The sequence below is a fragment of the Bufo bufo genome, chromosome 3 (genome assembly GCF_905171765.1).
Source record: "Bufo bufo chromosome 3, aBufBuf1.1, whole genome shotgun sequence".
In the NCBI taxonomy this organism is placed as follows: Eukaryota; Metazoa; Chordata; class Amphibia; order Anura; family Bufonidae; genus Bufo; species Bufo bufo.
The window spans coordinates 3918975-3939197 of record NC_053391.1 but is presented as its reverse complement, the minus strand read 5'-3'; the positions used below and the strand labels follow the sequence as shown (position 1 = coordinate 3939197).

Below are 20223 nucleotides of genomic sequence, written 5' to 3'. Positions count from 1 at the left end.
ATCGAGACATCTCCGCGGATGAGACTGCCCCAGTTATAGACTGCACAGCAACACACGCTGCTAATCGAGACGTCTCCTCGGATGAGACTGCCCCAGTTATAGACTGCACAGCAACACACGCTGCTAATCGAGACGTCTCCGCGGATGAGACTGCCCCAGTTATAGACTGCACAGCAACACACGCTACTAATCGAGACGTCTCCGCGGATGAGACTGCCCCAGTTATAGACTGCACAGCAACACACGCTGCTAATCGAGACGTCTCCGCGGATGAGACTGCCCCAGTTATAGACTGCACAGCAACACACGCTGCTAATCGAGACGTCTCCGCGGATGAGACTGCCCCAGTTATAGACTGCACAGCAACACGCGCTGCTAATCGAGACGTCTCCGCGGATGAGACTGCCCCAGTTATAGACTGCACAGCAACACACGCTGCTAATCGAGACGTCTCCGCGGATGAGACTGCCCCAGTTATAGACTGCACAGCAACACACGCTGCTAATCGAGACGTCTCCGCGGATGAGACTGCCCCAGTTATAGACTGCACAGCAACACACGCTGCTAATCGAGACACCTCCGCGGATGAGACTGCCCCAGTTATAGACTGCACAGCAACACACGCTGCTAATCGAGACGTCTCCTCGGATGAGACTGCCCCAGTTATAGACTGCACAGCAACACACGCTGCTAATCGAGACGTCTCCTCGGATGAGACTGCCCCAGTTATAGACTGCACAGCAACACGCGCTGCTAATCGAGACGTCTCCGCGGATGAGACTGCCCCAGTTATAGACTGCACAGCAACACACGCTGCTAATCGAGACGTCTCCTCGGATGAGACTGCCCCAGTTATAGACTGCACAGCAACACGCGCTGCTAATCGAGACACCTCCGCGGATGAGACTGCCCCAGTTATAGACTGCACAGCAACACACGCTGCTAATCGAGACGTCTCCGCGGATGAGACTGCCCCAGTTATAGACTGCACAGCAACACGCGCTGCTAATCGAGACACCTCCGCGAATGAGACTGCCCCAGTTATAGACTGCACAGCAACACACGCTGCTAATCGAGACGTCTCCGCGGATGAGACTGCCCCAGTTATAGACTGCACAGCAACACACGCTGCTAATCGAGACACCTCCGCGGATGAGACTGCCCCAGTTATAGACTGCACAGCAACACACGCTGCTAATCGAGACGTCTCCTCGGATGAGACTGCCCCAGTTATAGACTGCACAGCAACACGCGCTGCTAATCGAGACGTCTCCACGGATGAGACTGCCCCAGTTATAGACTGCACAGCAACACACGCTGCTAATCGAGACGTCTCCACGGATGAGACTGCCCCAGTTATAGACTGCACAGCAACACACGCTGCTAATCGAGACGTCTCCACGGATGAGACTGCCCCAGTTATAGACTGCACAGCAACACGCGCTGCTAATCGAGACGTCTCCGCGGATGAGACTGCCCCAGTTATAGACTGCACAGCAACACACGCTGCTAATCGAGACACCTCCGCGGATGAGACTGCCCCAGTTATAGACTGCACAGCAACACACGCTGCTAATCGAGACGTCTCCGCGGATGAGACTGCCCCAGTTATAGACTGCACAGCAACACGCGCTGCTAATCGAGACGTCTCCTCGGATGAGACTGCCCCAGTTATAGACTGCACAGCAACACGCGCTGCTAATCGAGACGTCTCCACGGATGAGACTGCCCCAGTTATAGACTGCACAGCAACACGCGCTGCTAATCGAGACGTCTCCACGGATGAGACTGCCCCAGTTATAGACTGCACAGCAACACACGCTGCTAATCGAGACGTCTCCTCGGATGAGACTGCCCCAGTTATAGACTGCACAGCAACACGCGCTGCTAATCGAGACGTCTCCGCGGATGAGACTGCCCCAGTTATAGACTGCACAGCAACACACGCTGCTAATCGAGACGTCTCCTCGGATGAGACTGCCCCAGTTATAGACTGCACAGCAACACACGCTGCTAATCGAGACGTCTCCGCGGATGAGACTGCCCCAGTTATAGACTGCACAGCAACACACGCTGCTAATCGAGACGTCTCCGCGGATGAGACTGCCCCAGTTATAGACTGCACAGCAACACACGCTGCTAATCGAGACGTCTCCGCGGATGAGACTGCCCCAGTTATAGACTGCACAGCAACACACGCTGCTAATCGAGACGTCTCCGCGGATGAGACTGCCCCAGTTATAGACTGCACAGCAACACACGCTGCTAATCGAGACGTCTCCTCGGATGAGACTGCCCCAGTTATAGACTGCACAGCAACACACGCTGCTAATCGAGACGTCTCCTCGGATGAGACTGCCCCAGTTATAGACTGCACAGCAACACACGCTGCTAATCGAGACGTCTCCTCGGATGAGACTGCCCCAGTTATAGACTGCACAGCAACACACGCTGCTAATCGAGACGTCTCCTCGGATGAGACTGCCCCAGTTATAGACTGCACAGCAACACACGCTGCTAATCGAGACACCTCCGCGGATGAGACTGCCCCAGTTATAGACTGCACAGCAACACACGCTGCTAATCGAGACACCTCCGCGGATGAGACTGCCCCAGTTATAGACTGCACAGCAACACACGCTGCTAATCGAGACGTCTCCTCGGATGAGACTGCCCCAGTTATAGACTGCACAGCAACACACGCTGCTAGCTGAGACACCTCCGCGGATGAGACTGCCCCAGTTATAGACTGCACAGCAACACACGCTGCTAGCTGAGACACCTCCGCGGATGAGACAACCCTGGTTGTAGACCGCACAGTAAGTTTGGCGCACTCACTGTTCCTTTCCGCAGCTTTCTACCAGACTTCCGGGGACATTTACTGGAGCTGCCAATTCCCACACCGGCCTTTATAAAAAGTGCGCCAAGCGTATGGAGGCACAGACCCCTCAGTAAACTTGGTGCCTCTTCTGGCCTTGCAGGCACCAGGTCCGATACCTCCTCCAGCTCAGAGGGGCTGTAGATTATAACGTATGGAGGCCCAGACCCCTCAGTAAACTTGGTGCCTCTTCTGGCCTTGCAGGCACCAGGTCCGATACCTCCTCCAGCTCGGAGGGGCTGTAGATTATAACGTATGGAGGCACAGACCCCTCAGTAAACTTGGTGCCTCTTCTGGCCTTGCAGGCACCAGGTCCGATACCTCCTCCAGCTCGGAGGGGCTGTAGATTATAACGTATGGAGTCACAGACCCCTCAGTAAACTTGGTGCCTCTTCTGGCCTTGCAGGCACCAGGTCCGATACCTCCTCCAGCTCGGAGGGGCTGTAGATTATAACGTATGGAGGCACAGACCCCTCAGTAAACTTGGTGCCTCTTCTGGCCTTGCAGGCACCAGGTCCGATACCTCCTCCAGCTCGGAGGGGCTGTAGATTGCGGCTACAGTTTCTGGCGTTAGTTCTAATAAATCCAGTAGGAGGTCGTAGGCCCAGCCCCTCCCAGATGCCCCGCCCCTTTCTCAGCAAATATGGCGTGCGCTATAACCTGCAACTTTTTACCATGGCATAAAAACCCTGAAGAAGTAACGGTGACTGTCAGAGGCGGAGCGGCCCGTCCTGCTCCCAGACATGTACGCACCATTCAGACGGAAGATATACTCGACAGAAGTCCCAGGGGGGCGAGCGACATCATCCCAGTGCGTCTTATCCCCGTCCCATACAAGATCTGTAGACAGAGCCCCCTTATATAAGACCGGTCGCTTAGAGGATGGGGGGCGGCAGGACACCGCCAGGATCTCAGCGCCATCTTTACTCCAGACGATACATGTAGCGTTCTCAGCGTTGGGGATCTTCATCTTCAGCTCTCCATTTTCAGGATAAACCGGTTCAGTCTCTGAGGACGGGAGATCACACAGGGTTAACAGACGGGCGCTGCACAGAACCTGGTGCTGGACCAGAATAATGGACCATATGACTCCAACATAATACACAGCGCTGTACAATCAGAGGAGGCACGAGACATCAGACAGAAGTGTCACAACCCTGAGCTGCAAGGGACGCCCTGCACTCACACCTCGTTACCCTCTCTCACTTCTCTGCAAAACATGCAGGTATCTGGTTCTGCTGGGGCAGTATATTGTGCTGCACTGTGGTATCTGGTTCTGCTGGGGCGGTATATTGTGCTGCACTGTGGTATCTGGTTCTGCTGGGGCGGTATATTGTGCTGCACTGTGGTATCTGGTTCTGCTGGGGCGGTATATTGTGCTGCACTGTGGTGTCTGGTTCTGCTGGGGCAGTATATTGTACTGCACTGTGGTATCTGGTTCTGCTGGGGCAGTATATTGTGCTGCACTGTGGTGTCTGGTTCTGCTGGGGCAGTATATTGTGCTGCACTGTGGTATCTGGTTCTGCTGGGGCAGTATATTGTGCTGCACTGTGGTATCTGGTTCTGCTGGGGCGGTATATTGTGCTGCACTGTGGTACCTGGTTCTGCTGGGGCGGTATATTGTGCTGCACTGTGGTATCTGGTTCTGCTGGGGCAGTATATTGTGCTGCACTGTGGTATCTGGTTCTGCTGGGGCAGTATATTGTGCTGCACTGTGGTATCTGGTTCTGCTGGGGCGGTATATTGTGCTGCACTGTGGTATCTGGTTCTGCTGGGGCGGTATATTGTGCTGCACTGTGGTATCTGGTTCTGCTGGGGCGGTATATTGTGCTGCACTGTGGTGTCTGGTTCTGCTGGGGCAGTATATTGTACTGCACTGTGGTATCTGGTTCTGCTGGGGCAGTATATTGTGCTGCACTGTGGTACCTGGTTCTGCTGGGGCGGTATATTGTGCTGCACTGTGGTATCTGGTTCTGCTGGGGCAGTATATTGTGCTGCACTGTGGTATCTGGTTCTGCTGGGGCAGTATATTGTGCTGCACTGTGGTATCTGGTTCTGCTGGGGCAGTATATTGTGCTGCACTGTGGTATCTGGTTCTGCTGAGGCGGTATATTGTGCTGCACTGTGGTATCTGGTTCTGCTGAGGCAGTATATTTTGCTGCACTGTGGTGTCTGGTTCTGCTGGGGCGGTATATTGTGCTGCACTGTGGTATCTGGTTCTCATGGGGCGGTATATTGTGCTGCACTGTGGTGTCTGGTTCTCATGGGGCAGTATATTGTGCTGCACTGTGGTGTCTGGTTCTGCTGGGGCAGTATATTGTGCTGCACTGTGGTATTCGGTTCTGCTGGGGCAGTATATTGTGCTGCACTGTGGTATCTGGTTCTGCTGGGGCTGTATATTGTGCTGCACTGTGGTATCTGGTTCTGCTGAGGCGGTATATTGTGCTGCACTGTGGTATCTGGTTCTGCTGGGGCAGTATATTGTGCTGCACTGTGGTATCTGGTTCTGCTGGGGCAGTATATTGTGCTGCACTGTGGTATCTGGTTCTGCTGGGGCGGTATATTGTGCTGCCCTGTGGTATCTGGTTCTGCTGGGGCAGTATATTGTGCTGCACTGTGGTATCTGGTTCTGCTGGGGCAGTATATTGTGCTGCACTGTGGTATCTGGTTCTGCTGGGGCAGTATATTGTGCTGCACTGTGGTACCTGGTTCTGCTGGGGCGGTATATTGTGCTGCACTGTGGTATCTGGTTCTGCTGGGGCGGTATATTGTGCTGCACTGTGGTATCTGGTTCTGCTGGGGCGGTATATTGTGTTGCACTGTGGTATCTGGTTCTGCTGGGGCAGTATATTGTGCTGCACTGTGGTATCTGGTTCTGCTGGGGCGGTATATTGTGCTGCACTGTGGTATCTGGTTCTGCTGGGGCGGTATATTGTGCTGCACTGTGGTATCTGGTTCTGCTGGGGCAGTATATTGTGCTGCACTGTGGTATCTGGTTCTGCTGGGGCGGTACATTGTGCTGCACTGTGGTATCTGGTTCTGCTGGGGCAGTATATTGTGCTGCACTGCGGTATCTGGTTCTGCTGGGGCAGTATATTGTGCTGCACTGTGGTATCTGGTTCTGCTGGGGCAGTATATTGTGCTGCACTGTGGTATCTGGTTCTGCTGGGGCGGTATATTGTGCTGCACTGTGGTATCTGGTTCTGCTGGGGCAGTATATTGTGCTGCACTGTGGTATCTGGTTCTGCTGGGGCAGTATATTGTCCTGCACTGTGGTGTCTGGTTCTGCTGGGGCGGTATATTGTGCTGCACTGTGGTATCTGGTTCTGCTGGGGCGGTATATTGTGCTGCACTGTGGTATCTGGTTCTGCTGGGGCAGTATACTGTGCTGCACTGTGGTATCTGGTTCTGCTGGGGCGGTATATTGTGCTGCACTGTGGTATCTGGTTCTGCTGGGGCAGTATATTGTGCTGCACTGTGGTATCTGGTTCTGCTGGGGCAGTATATTGTGCTGCACTGTGGTATCTGGTTCTGCTGGGGCGGTATATTGTGCTGCACTGTGGTATCTGGTTCTGCTGGGGCAGTATATTGTGCTGCACTGTGGTATATGGTTCTGCTGGGGCAGTATATTGTGCTGCGCTGTGGTATCTGGTTCTGCTGGGGCGGTATATTGTGCTGCACTGTGGTATCTGGTTCTGCTGGGGCAGTATATTGTGCTGCACTGTGGTATATGGTTCTGCTGGGGCAGTATATTGTGCTGCGCTGTGGTATCTGGTTCTGCTGGGGCAGTATACTGTGCTGCACTGTGGTATCTGGTTCTGCTGGAGCGGTATATTGTGCTGCACTGTGGTATCTGGTTCTGCTGGGGCAGTATATTGTGCTGCACTGTGGTATCTGGTTCTGCTGGGGCAGTATATTGTGCTGCACTGTGGTATCTGGTTCTGCTGGGGCGGTATATTGTGCTGCACTGTGGTATCTGGTTCTGCTGGGGCGGTATATTGTGCTGCACTGTGGTATCTGGTTCTGCTGGGGCGGTATATTTTGCTGCACTGTGGTATCTGGTTCTGCTGGGGCGGTATATTGTGCTGCACTGTGGTATCTGGTTCTGCTGGGGCAGTATATTGTCCTGCACTGTGGTACCTGGTTCTGCTGGGGCGGTATATTGTGCTGCTCTGTGGTATCTGGTTCTGCTGGGGCGGTATATTGTGCTGCACTGTGGTATCTGGTTCTGCTGGGGCAGTATATTGTCCTGCACTGTGGTACCTGGTTCTGCTGGGGCGGTATATTGTGCTGCTCTGTGGTATCTGGTTCTGCTGGGGCGGTATATTGTGCTGCTCTGTGGTATCTGGTTCTGCTGGGGCGGTATATTGTGCTGCACTGTGGTATCTGGTTCTGCTGGGGCAGTATATTGTGCTGCACTGTGGTATCTGGTTCTGCTGGGGAAGTATATTGTGCTGCACTGTGGTATCTGGTTCTGCTGGGGCGGTATATTGTGCTGCACTGTGGTATCTGGTTCTGCTGGAGCGGTATATTGTGCTGCACTGTGGTATCTGGTTCTGCTGGGGCAGTATATTGTGCTGCACTGTGGTATCTGGTTCTGCTGGGGCGGTATATTGTGCTGCACTGTGGTATCTGGTTCTGCTGGAGCAGTATATTGTGCTGCACTGTGGTATCTGGTTCTGCTGGGGCGGTATATTGTGCTGCACTGTGGTATCTGGTTCTGCTGGGGCAGTATATTGTGCTGCACTGTGGTGTCTGGTTCTGCTGGGGCGGTATATTGTGCTGCACTGTGGTATCTGGTTCTGCTGGGGCGGTATATTGTGCTGCACTGTGGTATCTGGTTCTGCTGGGGCAGTATATTGTGCTGCACTGTGGTATCTGGTTCTGCTGGGGCGGTATATTGTGCTGCACTGTGGTATCTGGTTCTGCTGGGGCAGTATATTGTGCTGCACTGTGGTATCTGGTTCTGCTGGGGCAGTATATTGTGCTGCACTGTGGTATCTGGTTCTGCTGGGGCGGTATATTTTGCTGCACTGTGGTATCTGGTTCTGCTGGGGCGGTATATTGTGCTGCACTGTGGTATCTGGTTCTGCTGGGGCAGTATATTGTCCTGCACTGTGGTACCTGGTTCTGCTGGGGCGGTATATTGTGCTGCTCTGTGGTATCTGGTTCTGCTCGGGCGGTATATTGTGCTGCACTGTGGTGTCTGGTTCTGCTGGGGCGGTATATTGTGCTGCACTATGGTATCTGGTTCTGCTGGGGCAGTATATTGTGCTGCACTGTGGTATCTGGTTCTGCTGGGGCAGTATATTGTGCTGCACTGTGGTATCTGGTTCTGCTGGGGCGGTATATTGTGCTGCACTGTGGTATCTGGTTCTGCTGGAGCGGTATATTGTGCTGCACTGTGGTATCTGGTTCTGCTGGGGCGGTATATTGTGCTGCACTGTGGTATCTGGTTCTGCTGGAGCGGTATATTGTGCTGCACTGTGGTATCTGGTTCTGCTGGGGCAGTATATTGTGCTGCACTGTGGTATCTGGTTCTGCTGGGGCGGTATATTGTGCTGCACTGTGGTATCTGGTTCTGCTGGGGCAGTATATTGTGCTGCACTGTGGTATCTGGTTCTGCTGGGGCGGTATATTGTGCTGCACTGTGGTATCTGGTTCTGCTGGGGCGGTATATTGTGCTGCACTGTGGTATCTGGTTCTGCTGGGGCAGTATATTGTGCTGCACTGTGGTATCTGGTTCTGCTGGGGCAGTATATTGTGCTGCACTGTGGTATCTGGTTCTGCTGGTGCAGTATATTGTGCTGCACTGTGGTATCTGGTTCTGCTGAGGCGGTATATTGTGCTGCACTGTGGTATCTGGTTCTGCTGGGGCGGTATATTGTGCTGCACTGTGGTATCTGGTTCTGCTGGGGCGGTATATTGTGCTGCACTGTGGTATCTGGTTCTGCTGGAGCGGTATATTGTGCTGCACTGTGGTATCTGGTTCTGCTGGGGCGGTATATTGTGCTGCACTGTGGTATCTGGTTCTGCTGGGGCGGTATATTGTGCTGCACTGTGGTATCTGGTTCTGCTGGGGCGGTATATTGTGCTGCACTGTGGTATCTGGTTCTGCTGGGGCAGTATATTTTGCTGCACTGTGGTGTCTGGTTCTGCTGGGGCGGTATATTGTGCTGCACTGTGGTATCTGGTTCTGCTGGGGCGGTATATTGTGCTGCACTGTGGTATCTGGTTCTCATGGGGCGGTATATTGTGCTGCACTGTGGTGTCTGGTTCTCATGGGGCAGTATATTGTGCTGCACTGTGGTGTCTGGTTCTGCTGGGGCAGTATATTGTGCTGCACTGTGGTATTCGGTTCTGCTGGGGCAGTATATTGTGCTGCACTGTGGTATCTGGTTCTGCTGGGGCTGTATATTGAGCTGCACTGTGGTATCTGGTTCTGCTGAGGCGGTATATTGTGCTGCACTGTGGTATCTGGTTCTGCTGGGGCGGTATATTGTGCTGCACTGTGGTATCTGGTTCTGCTGGGGCAGTATATTGTGCTGCACTGTGGTATCTGGTTCTGCTGGGGCGGTATATTGTGCTGCACTGTGGTATCTGGTTCTGCTGGGGCAGTATATTGTGCTGCACTGTGGTACCTGGTTCTGCTGGGGCGGTATATTGTGCTGCACTGTGGTATCTGGTTCTGCTGGGGCGGTATATTGTGCTGCACTGTGGTATCTGGTTCTGCTGGGGCGGTATATTGTGCTGCACTGTGGTATCTGGTTCTGCTGGGGCGGTATATTGTGCTGCACTGTGGTATCTGGTTCTGCTGGGGCGGTATATTGTGCTGCACTGTGGTATCTGGTTCTGCTGAGGCGGTATATTGTGCTGCACTGTGGTATCTGGTTCTGCTGGGGCGGTATATTGTGCTGCACTGTGGTATCTGGTTCTGCTGGGGCAGTATATTGTGCTGCACTGTGGTATCTGGTTCTGCTGGGGCAGTATATTGTGCTGCACTGTGGTATCTGGTTCTGCTGGGGCAGTATATTGTGCTGCACTGTGGTATCTGGTACTGCTGGGGCAGTATATTGTGCTGCACTGCGGTATCTGGTTCTGCTGGGGCAGTATATTGTGCTGCACTGTGGTATCTGGTTCTGCTGGGGCAGTATATTGTGCTGCACTGTGGTATCTGGTTCTGCTGGGGCGGTATATTGTGCTGCACTGTGGTATCTGGTTCTGCTGGGGCAGTATATTGTGCTGCACTGTGGTATCTGGTTCTGCTGGGGCAGTATATTGTCCTGCACTGTGGTGTCTGGTTCTGCTGGGGCGGTATATTGTGCTGCACTGTGGTATCTGGTTCTGCTGGGGCAGTATACTGTGCTGCACTGTGGTATCTGGTTCTGCTGGGGCGGTATATTGTGCTGCACTGTGGTATCTGGTTCTGCTGGGGCAGTATATTGTGCTGCACTGTGGTATCTGGTTCTGCTGGGGCAGTATATTGTGCTGCACTGTGGTATCTGGTTCTGCTGGGGCAGTATATTGTGCTGCACTGTGGTATCTGGTTCTGCTGGAGCGGTATATTGTGCTGCACTGTGGTATCTGGTTCTGCTGGGGCGGTATATTGTGCTGCACTGTGGTATCTGGTTCTGCTGGGGCAGTATATTGTGATGCACTGTGGTATCTGGTTCTGCTGGGGCAGTATATTGTGCTGCACTGTGGTATCTGGTTCTGCTGGGGCGGTATATTGTGCTGCACTATGGTATCTGGTTCTGCTGGGGCAGTATATTGTGCTGCACTGTGGTATCTGGTTCTGCTGGGGCAGTATATTGTGCTGCACTGTGGTATCTGGTTCTGCTGGGGCGGTATATTGTGCTGCACTGTGGTATCTGGTTCTGCTGGAGCGGTATATTGTGCTGCACTGTGGTATCTGGTTCTGCTGGGGCGGTATATTGTGCTGCACTGTGGTATCTGGTTCTGCTGGAGCGGTATATTGTGCTGCACTGTGGTATCTGGTTCTGCTGGGGCAGTATATTGTGCTGCACTGTGGTATCTGGTTCTGCTGGGGCGGTATATTGTGCTGCACTGTGGTATCTGGTTCTGCTGGGGCAGGATATTGTGCTGCACTGTGGTATCTGGTTCTGCTGGGGCGGTATATTGTGCTGCACTGTGGTATCTGGTTCTGCTGGGGCGGTATATTGTGCTGCACTGTGGTATCTGGTTCTGCTGGGGCGGTATATTGTGCTGCACTGTGGTATCTGGTTCTGCTGGGGCGGTATATTGTGCTGCACTGTGGTATCTGGTTCTGCTGGGGCGGTATATTGTGCTGCACTGTGGTATCTGGTTCTGCTGGGGCGGTATATTGTGCTGCACTGTGGTATCTGGTTCTGCTGGGGCGGTATATTGTGCTGCACTGTGGTATCTGGTTCTGCTGGGGCGGTATATTGTGCTGCACTGTGGTATCTGGTTCTGCTGGGGCAGTATATTGTGCTGCACTGTGGTATCTGGTTCTGCTGGGGCAGTATATTGTGCTGCACTGTGGTATCTGGTTCTGCTGGGGCGGTATATTGTGCTGCACTGTGGTATCTGGTTCTGCTGGGGCGGTATATTGTGCTGCACTGTGGTATCTGGTTCTGCTGGGGCGGTATATTTTGCTGCACTGTGGTATCTGGTTCTGCTGGGGCGGTATATTGTGCTGCACTGTGGTATCTGGTTCTGCTGGGGCAGTATATTGTCCTGCACTGTGGTACCTGGTTCTGCTGGGGCGGTATATTGTGCTGCTCTGTGGTATCTGGTTCTGCTGGAGCGGTATATTGTGCTGCACTGTGGTATCTGGTTCTGCTGGGGCAGTATATTGTGCTGCACTGTGGTATCTGGTTCTGCTGGGGCAGTATATTGTGCTGCACTGTGGTATCTGGTTCTGCTGGGGCGGTATATTGTGCTGCACTGTGGTATCTGGTTCTGCTGGAGCGGTATATTGTGCTGCACTGTGGTATCTGGTTCTGCTGGGGCGGTATATTGTGCTGCACTGTGGTATCTGGTTCTGCTGGGGCGGTATATTGTGCTGCACTGTGGTATCTGGTTCTGCTGGAGCGGTATATTGTGCTGCACTGTGGTATCTGGTTCTGCTGGGGCGGTATATTGTACTGCACTGTGGTATCTGGTTCTGCTGGGGCGGTATATTGTGCTGCACTGTGGTATCTGGTTCTGCTGGGGCGGTATATTGTGCTGCACTGTGGTATCTGGTTCTGCTGGGGCAGTATATTGTGCTGCACTGTGGTATCTGGTTCTGCTGGGGCGGTATATTTTGCTGCACTGTGGTATCTGGTTCTGCTGGGGCAGTATATTGTGCTGCACTGTGGTATCTGGTTCTGCTGGGGCAGTATATTGTGCTGCACTGTGGTATCTGGTTCTGCTGGGGCGGTATATTGTGCTGCACTGTGGTATCTGGTTCTGCTGGGGCGGTATATTGTGCTGCACTGTGGTATCTGGTTCTGCTGGGGCGGTATATTGTGCTGCACTGTGGTATCTGGTTCTGCTGGGGCAGTATATTGTCCTGCACTGTGGTATCTGGTTCTGCTGGGGCGGTATATTGTGCTGCACTGTGGTATCTGGTTCTGCTGGGGCGGTATATTGTGCTGCACTGTGGTATCTGGTTCTGCTGGGGCAGTATATTGTGCTGCACTGTGGTATCTGGTTCTGCTGGGGCGGTATATTGTGCTGCACTGTGGTATCTGGTTCTGCTGGGGCGGTATATTGTGCTGCACTGTGGTATCTGGTTCTGCTGGGGCGGTATATTGTGCTGCACTGTGGTATCTGGTTCTGCTGGGGCGGTATATTGTGCTGCACTGTGGTATCTGGTTCTGCTGGGGCAGTATATTGTCCTGCACTGTGGTATCTGGTTCTGCTGGGGCGGTATATTGTGCTGCACTGTGGTATCTGGTTCTGCTGGGGCGGTATATTGTGCTGCACTGTGGTATCTGGTTCTGCTGGGGCAGTATATTGTGCTGCACTGTGGTATCTGGTTCTGCTGGGGCAGTATATTGTGCTGCACTGTGGTATCTGGTTCTGCTGGGGCAGTATATTGTGCTGCACTGTGGTATCTGGTTCTGCTGGGGCAGTATATTGTGCTGCACTGTGGTATCTGGTTCTGCTGGGGCAGTATATTGTGCTGCACTGTGGTATCTGGTTCTGCTGGGGCAGTATATTGTGCTGCACTGTGGTATCTGGTTCTGCTGGGGCAGTATATTGTGCTGCACTGTGGTATCTGGTTCTGCTGGGGCGGTATATTGTGCTGCACTGTGGTATCTGGTTCTGCTGGGGCGGTATACAGGGAGTGCAGAATTATTAGGCAAGTTGTATTTTTGAGGATTAATTTTATTATTGAACAACAACCATCTTCTCAATGAACCCAAAAAACTCATTAATATCAAAGCTGAATATTTTTGGAAGTAGTTTTTAGTTTGTTTTTAGTTTTAGCTATTTTAGGGGGATATCTGTGTGTGCAGGTGACTATTACTGTGCATAATTATTAGGCAACTTAACAAAAAACAAATAAATACCCATTTAAATTATTTATTTTTACCAGTGAAACCAATATAACATCTCAACATTCACAAATATACATTTCTGACATTCAAAAACAAAACAAAAACAAATCAGTGACCAATATAGCCACCTTTCTTTGCAAGGACACTCAAAAGCCTGCCATCCATGGATTCTGTCAGTGTTTTGATCTGTTCACCATCAACATTGCGTGCAGCAGCAACCACAGCCTCCCAGACACTGTTCAGAGAGGTGTACTGTTTTCCCTCCTTGTAAATCTCACATTTGATGATGGACCACAGGTTCTCAATGGGGTTCAGATCAGGTGAACAAGGAGGCCATGTCATTAGATTTTCTTCTTTTATACCCTTTCTTGCCAGCCACGCTGTGGAGTACTTGGACGCGTGTGATGGAGCATTGTCCTGCATGAAAATCATGTTTTTCTTGAAGGATGCAGACTTCTTCCTGTACCACTGCTTGAAGAAGGTGTCTTCCAGAAACTGGCAGTAGGACTGGGAGTTGAGCTTGACTCCATCCTCAACCCGAAAAGGCCCCACAAGCTCATCTTTGATGATACCAGCCCAAACCAGTACTCCACCTCCACCTTGCTGGCGTCTGAGTCGGACTGGAGCTCTCTGCCCTTTACCAATCCAGCCACGGTCCCATCCATCTGGCCCATCAAGACTCACTCTCATTTCATCAGTCCATAAAACCTTAGAAAAATCAGTCTTGAGATATTTCTTGGCCCAGTCTTGACGTTTCAGCTTGTGTGTCTTGTTCAGTGGTGGTCGTCTTTCAGCCTTTCTTACCTTGGCCATGTCTCTGAGTATTGCACACCTTGTGCTTTTGGGCACTCCAGTGATGTTGCAGCTCTGAAATATGGCCAAACTGGTGGCAAGTGGCATCTTGGCAGCTGCACGCTTGACTTTTCTCAGTTCATGGGCAGTTATTTTGCGCCTTGGTTTTTCCACACGCTTCTTGCGACCCTGTTGACTATTTTGAATGAAACGCTTGATTGTTCGATGATCACGCTTCAGAAGCTTTGCAATTTTAAGAGTGCTGCATCCCTCTGCAAGATGTCTCACTATTTCTGACTTTTCTGAGCCTGTCAAGTCCTTCTTTTGACCCATTTTGCCAAAGGAAAGGAAGTTGCCTAATAATTATGCACACCTGATATAGGGTGTTGATGTCATTAGACCACACCCCTTCTCATTACAGAGATGCACATCACCTAATATGCTTAATTGGTAGTAGGCTTTCGAGCCTATACAGCTTGGAGTAAGACAACATGCATAAAGAGGATGATGTGGTCAAAATACTCATTTGCCTAATAATTCTGCACGCAGTGTATTGTGCTGCACTGTGGTATCTGGTTCTGCTGGGGCAGTATATTGTGCTGCACTGTGGTATCTGGTTCTGCTGGGGCAGTATATTGTGCTGCACTGTGGTATCTGGTTCTGCTGGGGCGGTATATTGTGCTGCACTGTGGTATCTGGTTCTGCTGGGGCGGTATATTGTGCTGCACTGTGGTGTCTGGTTCTGCTGGGGCAGTATATTGTGCTGCACTGTAGTATCTGGTTCTGCTGGGGCAGTGTATTGTGCTGCACTGTGGTATCTGGTTCTGCTGGGGCAGTATATTGTGCTGCACTGTGGTATCTGGTTCTGCTGGGGCGGTATATTGTGCTGCACTGTGGTATCTGGTTCTGCTGGGGCAGTGTATTGTGCTGCACTGTGGTATCTGGTTCTGCTGGGGCGGTATAATGTGCTGCACTGTGGTATCTGGTTCTGCTGGGGCAGTATATTGTGCTGCACTGTGGTATCTGGTTCTGCTGGGGCAGTATATTGTGCTGCACTGTGGTATCTGGTTCTGCTGGGGCAGTATATTGTGCTGCACTGTGGTATCTGGTTCTGCTGGGGCAGTATATTGTGCTGCACTGTGGTATCTGGTTCTGCTGGGGCAGTATATTGTGCTGCACTGTGGTATCTGGTTCTGCTGGGGCGGTATATTGTGCTGCACTGTGGTATATGGTTCTGCTGGGACAGTATATTGCGCTGCACTGTGGTATCTGGTTCTGCTGGGGCGGTATATTGTGCTGCACTGTGGTGTCTGGTTCTGCTGGGGCGGTATATTGTGCTGCACTGTGGTATCTGGTTCTGCTGGGGCGGTATATTGTGCTGCACTGTGGTGTCTGGTTCTGCTGGGGCGGTATAATTTGCTGCGCTACAGTATTGCAGGCCCCGCCCACTTATGCTGCCCCACCTTCTGTCAATTTGGACCCAGCAAGAACATGGGGTCACTTTTAGGTTTTTTCCAGCGCCATGTTAGGCTCCCAGTCTGCCTAGGAACACGCTGTATCTAACAACCGCGCTGTCCGTATACTGCGGTGTAAAGCTGAGCACCGCTGATATATACGGTGCATGCATCAACCAGTGCACTAACATTGGCACCATTATTTGTCACACAGGATACCAGTGTTCCCACTGCCTCATCCTCTGCACACTCCACACCTGAGATCTCTGTGAGATGGACGTGCAGCCGAGCCGGGAAGGAGCAGTGAACAGTCCCTGCCGCCACACACGGTAACAGACAATATGGCAGCAGTGTATGCGATAAAGGCCCGGCCTGTGATCCCGGGCATCAGATAGAACCTCAAGAAGCGCTCACCCGTGTCACCACGTCATTCTCACTCACCCGTGTCACCACGTCATTCTCACTCACCCGTGTCACCGCGTCATTCTCACTCACCCGTGTCACCACGTCATTCTCACTCACCCGTGTCACCACGTCATTCTCACTCACCCGTGTCACCGCGTCATTCTCACTCACCCGTGTCACCACGTCATTCTCACTCACCCGTGTCACCACGTCATTCTCACTCACCCGTGTCACCACGTCATTCTCACTCACCCGTGTCATCCCGTCATTCTCACTCACCCGTGTCACCACGTCATTCTCACTCACCCGTATCATCCCATCATTCTCACTCACCCGTGTCACCACGTCATTCTCACTCACCCGTGTCACCGCGTCATTCTCACTCACCCGTGTCATCCCGTCATTCTCACTCACCCGTGTCACCACGTCATTCTCACTCACCCGTGTCATCCCGTCATTCTCACTCACCCGTGTCACCACGTCATTCTCACTCACCCGTGTCATCCCGTCATTCTCACTCACCCGTGTCACCACGTCATTCTCACTCACCCGTGTCACCACGTCATTCTCACTCACCCGTGTCATCCCGTCATTCTCACTCACCCGTGTCATCCCGTCATTCTCACTCACCCGTGTCACCACGTCATTCTTACTCACCCGTGTCACCGCGTCATTCTCACTCACCCGTGTCATCCCGTCATTCTCACTCACCCGTGTCACCACGTCATTCTCACTCACCCGTGTCACCACGTCATTCTCACTCACCCGTGTCATCCCGTCATTCTCACTCACCCGTGTCATCCCGTCATTGTCACTCACCCGTGTCACCGCGTCATTCTCACTCACCCGTGTCACCGCGTCATTCTCACTTACCCGTGTCATCCCGTCATTCTCACTCACCCGTGTCACCGCGTCATTCTCACTTACCCGTGTCATCCCGTCATTCTCACTCACCCGTGTCATCCAGTCATTCTCACTCACCCATGTCACCACGTCATTCTCACTCACCCGTGTCACCACGTCATTCTCACTCACCCCTGTCACCACGTCATTCTCACTCACCCATGTCACCACGTCATTCTCACTCACCCGTGTCACCACGTCATTCTCACTCACCTGGATCATCATGATCTCCGATCTTCCCATTTTGTGCTGATTCTTAAGAGGGAAGAGAAAGGAAAAAATAAGTCAGACATAGCAGAGACGATCCCGATTCAGATATTGGCTGACAAGTTCCACAAGGACCTCCGACCATACAAGAGGGCAGACCTCCTTTCTATCTAAGAATCCCTCACCTGAACATCTCATCCTTCTTACCCACAAACCCTCAGCAAATCCCCACAACCTCATCTCACCTTCACCAATCAACTACCAGAAACCCCCTCAAATCTCAAATGCCTTTCTATAATCCCTATTCCACAATACTGTGGGCAAGGACTATATCTACAAACTGTCCTACATGCCTGACCAAAACATGGCTGACACACAACCTCACAGCAACAAGAATGTCCATAAAAGCCCTGGTCATCTCCTGCCTAGACTACAGCAACCTTCTCCTGTGTCCTCGAACACTTCTCTGCCACGGATACAGATGTGGACTGCATTCTTCGGTTCAGCTAAGAAAGCTGCCAGATACTTTAGCTCTCAGACAACACCTTATCTTCTCCACAGCCCAAAGGAACGCGCCTCCTTGCTGCGTCACATATGCTCTTTCTGCTGTTAGAGAACTCCATTACAAGATGGCCGCTATAGCTAGATATTTACATACCGCAGTTAGTAACACAATGCCCACTGCGCAGATGCCAAGTCTTATCTCTTTTCATATTTTGATATGTCAGCCAATGTAACAATGCCACATGCCTCAGGGGGGCGCCTCTCCGATGTCTATATAAACTGCTGGACTTCCTGTAATAAACAAGAATTCGCTTTGACTCCATGGTGTGTGTCATAGTTATTGGGTTACCACTAATCTGGAGCAGTAGAGCAAACGTGATCGGCCCTGATTAGGGGCATCTTTAACAGTTGGCGCCCGATATGTGGGGGCTCGGGAGAAGCAACGTCGCTAGCTGAAGTTTGGGGTTCCCAGAGCACGGTGGACCAGGCTTGAGGAGGAGGAGGACTGCAGCCTCAGAGACAAGGTGAGAACATGTGCTTACCTCACCTGCCTCTCGCTGCTCCTCTCGCTGCTCCTCTCGCTGCTCCTCTCGCTGCTCCTCTGCTATTGAGGTTACCTACGTAGTAGCAACTTCGGTTGATGTAAAAATCCAGAGTTCCTAGAATCCATATTTTGAGTTTGCTCTCCTGTGTTTGTGTTTTGTCTGTGTGGTTTGTGTCAGGCACCTTCACAGTTAATGATTTAGGCTACTTCCACACTTGCGTTTTTCTTTTCCGGCGCTGAGTTCCGTCCTAGGGGCTCAATACCGGAAAAGAACTGATCAGGCATATCCCCCTGCAGTCTGAATGGAGAGCGATCCGTTCAGGATGCATCAGGATGTCTTCAGTTCAGTCGTTTTGACTGATCAGGCAAAAGATAAAACCGCAGCATGCTACGGTTTTATCTCTGGCGAAAAAAACTGAAGACTTGCCTGAATGCCGGATCCGTCCTTCCGGCCTGCGCATGCACAGACCGGTAAAAATGTGAAAAAAAGATACAAGATGGATCCGTTTGTCCGCATGACAAGCGGAGAGATGGATACATTCTTGCAATGCATTTGTGAGACGGATCCGTCTCACAAATGCTTTCAGTCACATCCAAATCGGCGGATCCAGTGGGCAGTTCCGACGACTGAACTGCCCGCCGGATCACACTGCCGCAAGTATGCAGAAGCATAGCAACAGATTTCACTGGCAGGGGTGGCTACAGTTGATTTCTGCTGGACCTGGACTGGGGCATCTTCACAGATCTCCCCTTAGGAGGCAGCAGACCTGCAGGACCTGGACTGGGGCATCTTCACAGATCTCAGACCTGCATGACCTGGACTGGGGCATCTTCACAGATCTCCCCTTAGGAGGCAGCAGACCTGCAGGACCTGGACTGGGGCATCTTCACAGATCTCCCCTTAGGAGGCAGCAGACCTGCAGGACCTGGACTGGGGAATCTTCACAGATCTCCCCTTAGGAGGCAGCAGACCTGCAGGACCTGGACTGGGGCATCTTCACAGATCTCCCCTTAGGACTCAGCAGACCTGCATGACCTGGACTGGGGCATCTTAACAGATCTCCCCTTAGGACGCAGCAGACCTGCAGGACCTGGAGTCTGGACTGGGGCATCTTAACAGATCTCCCCTTAGGACGCAGCAGACCTGCAGGACCTGGACTGGGGCATCTTAACAGATCTCCCCTTAGGAGGCAGCAGACCTGCAGGACCTAGACTGGGGCATCTTAACAGATCTCCCCTTAGGAGGCGGCAGACCTGCAGGACCTGGACTGGGGCATCTTAACAGATCTCCCCTTAGGAGGCGGCAGACCTGCAGGACCTGGACTGGGGCATATTAGCAGATCTCGCCTTAGGAGGCGGCAGGTGGATTAGTCTCGGCTGGCGGCCCAGACGTGGGAGCCAGAGTATATATACACTACGTAGGGGTGAGCTCTGCTTGGGAGTGTGGAGGACAAGGTGCCTTCTTCTGTCTTGGTTGTAGGTGTTAAATCCATGCGGCAGTCGCAGTCACTGCCCGAGGGCGAGTATACGGCTCATAAGCTGGTAGCCCGAGAAGAGGGGAGTAAGCATGAGAAATCCATCCTCAATTATGCTGTCAGGTAAATCCACCTGTTGCCTCATTTCTCCAGTCCACAGCCTGTCCTCTCCATACATCTCTGACCTAATCTCCTGATACCTCCTCACATATAATCTCCAGTCCACAGCCTGTCCTCTCCATACATCTCTGACCTAATCTCCTGATACCTCCTCACATATAATCTCCAGTCCACAACCTGTCCTCTCCATGCATCTGACCTAATCTCCTGATTCCTCCTCACATATAATCTTCAATCCACAACCTGTCCTCTCCATACATCTCTGACCTAATCTCCTGATACCTCCTCACATATAATCTCCAGTCCACAACCTGTCCTCTCCATACATCTCTGACCTAATCTCCTGATACCTCCTCACATATAATCTCTAGTCCACATCCTGTCCTCTCCATAAATCTCTGACCTAATC

At 52.1% G+C, this 20223-nt stretch overlaps 1 protein-coding gene across 1 annotated transcript in view; it reads right to left on the bottom strand.

Moving 5' to 3' along the window:
- The window catches only part of LOC120994316, a 90555-nt gene that overhangs the window by 13677 nt on the left and 56655 nt on the right, over positions 1-20223 (bottom strand). The window contains exons 7-8 of the mRNA XM_040422783.1: positions 17178-17219; positions 3632-3886 (exon numbers count right to left, since the gene is read on the bottom strand). Coding sequence (XP_040278717.1) covers positions 3632-3886; positions 17178-17219 — 297 coding nt within the window. The remainder of the gene's footprint in view (positions 1-3631; positions 3887-17177; positions 17220-20223) is intronic.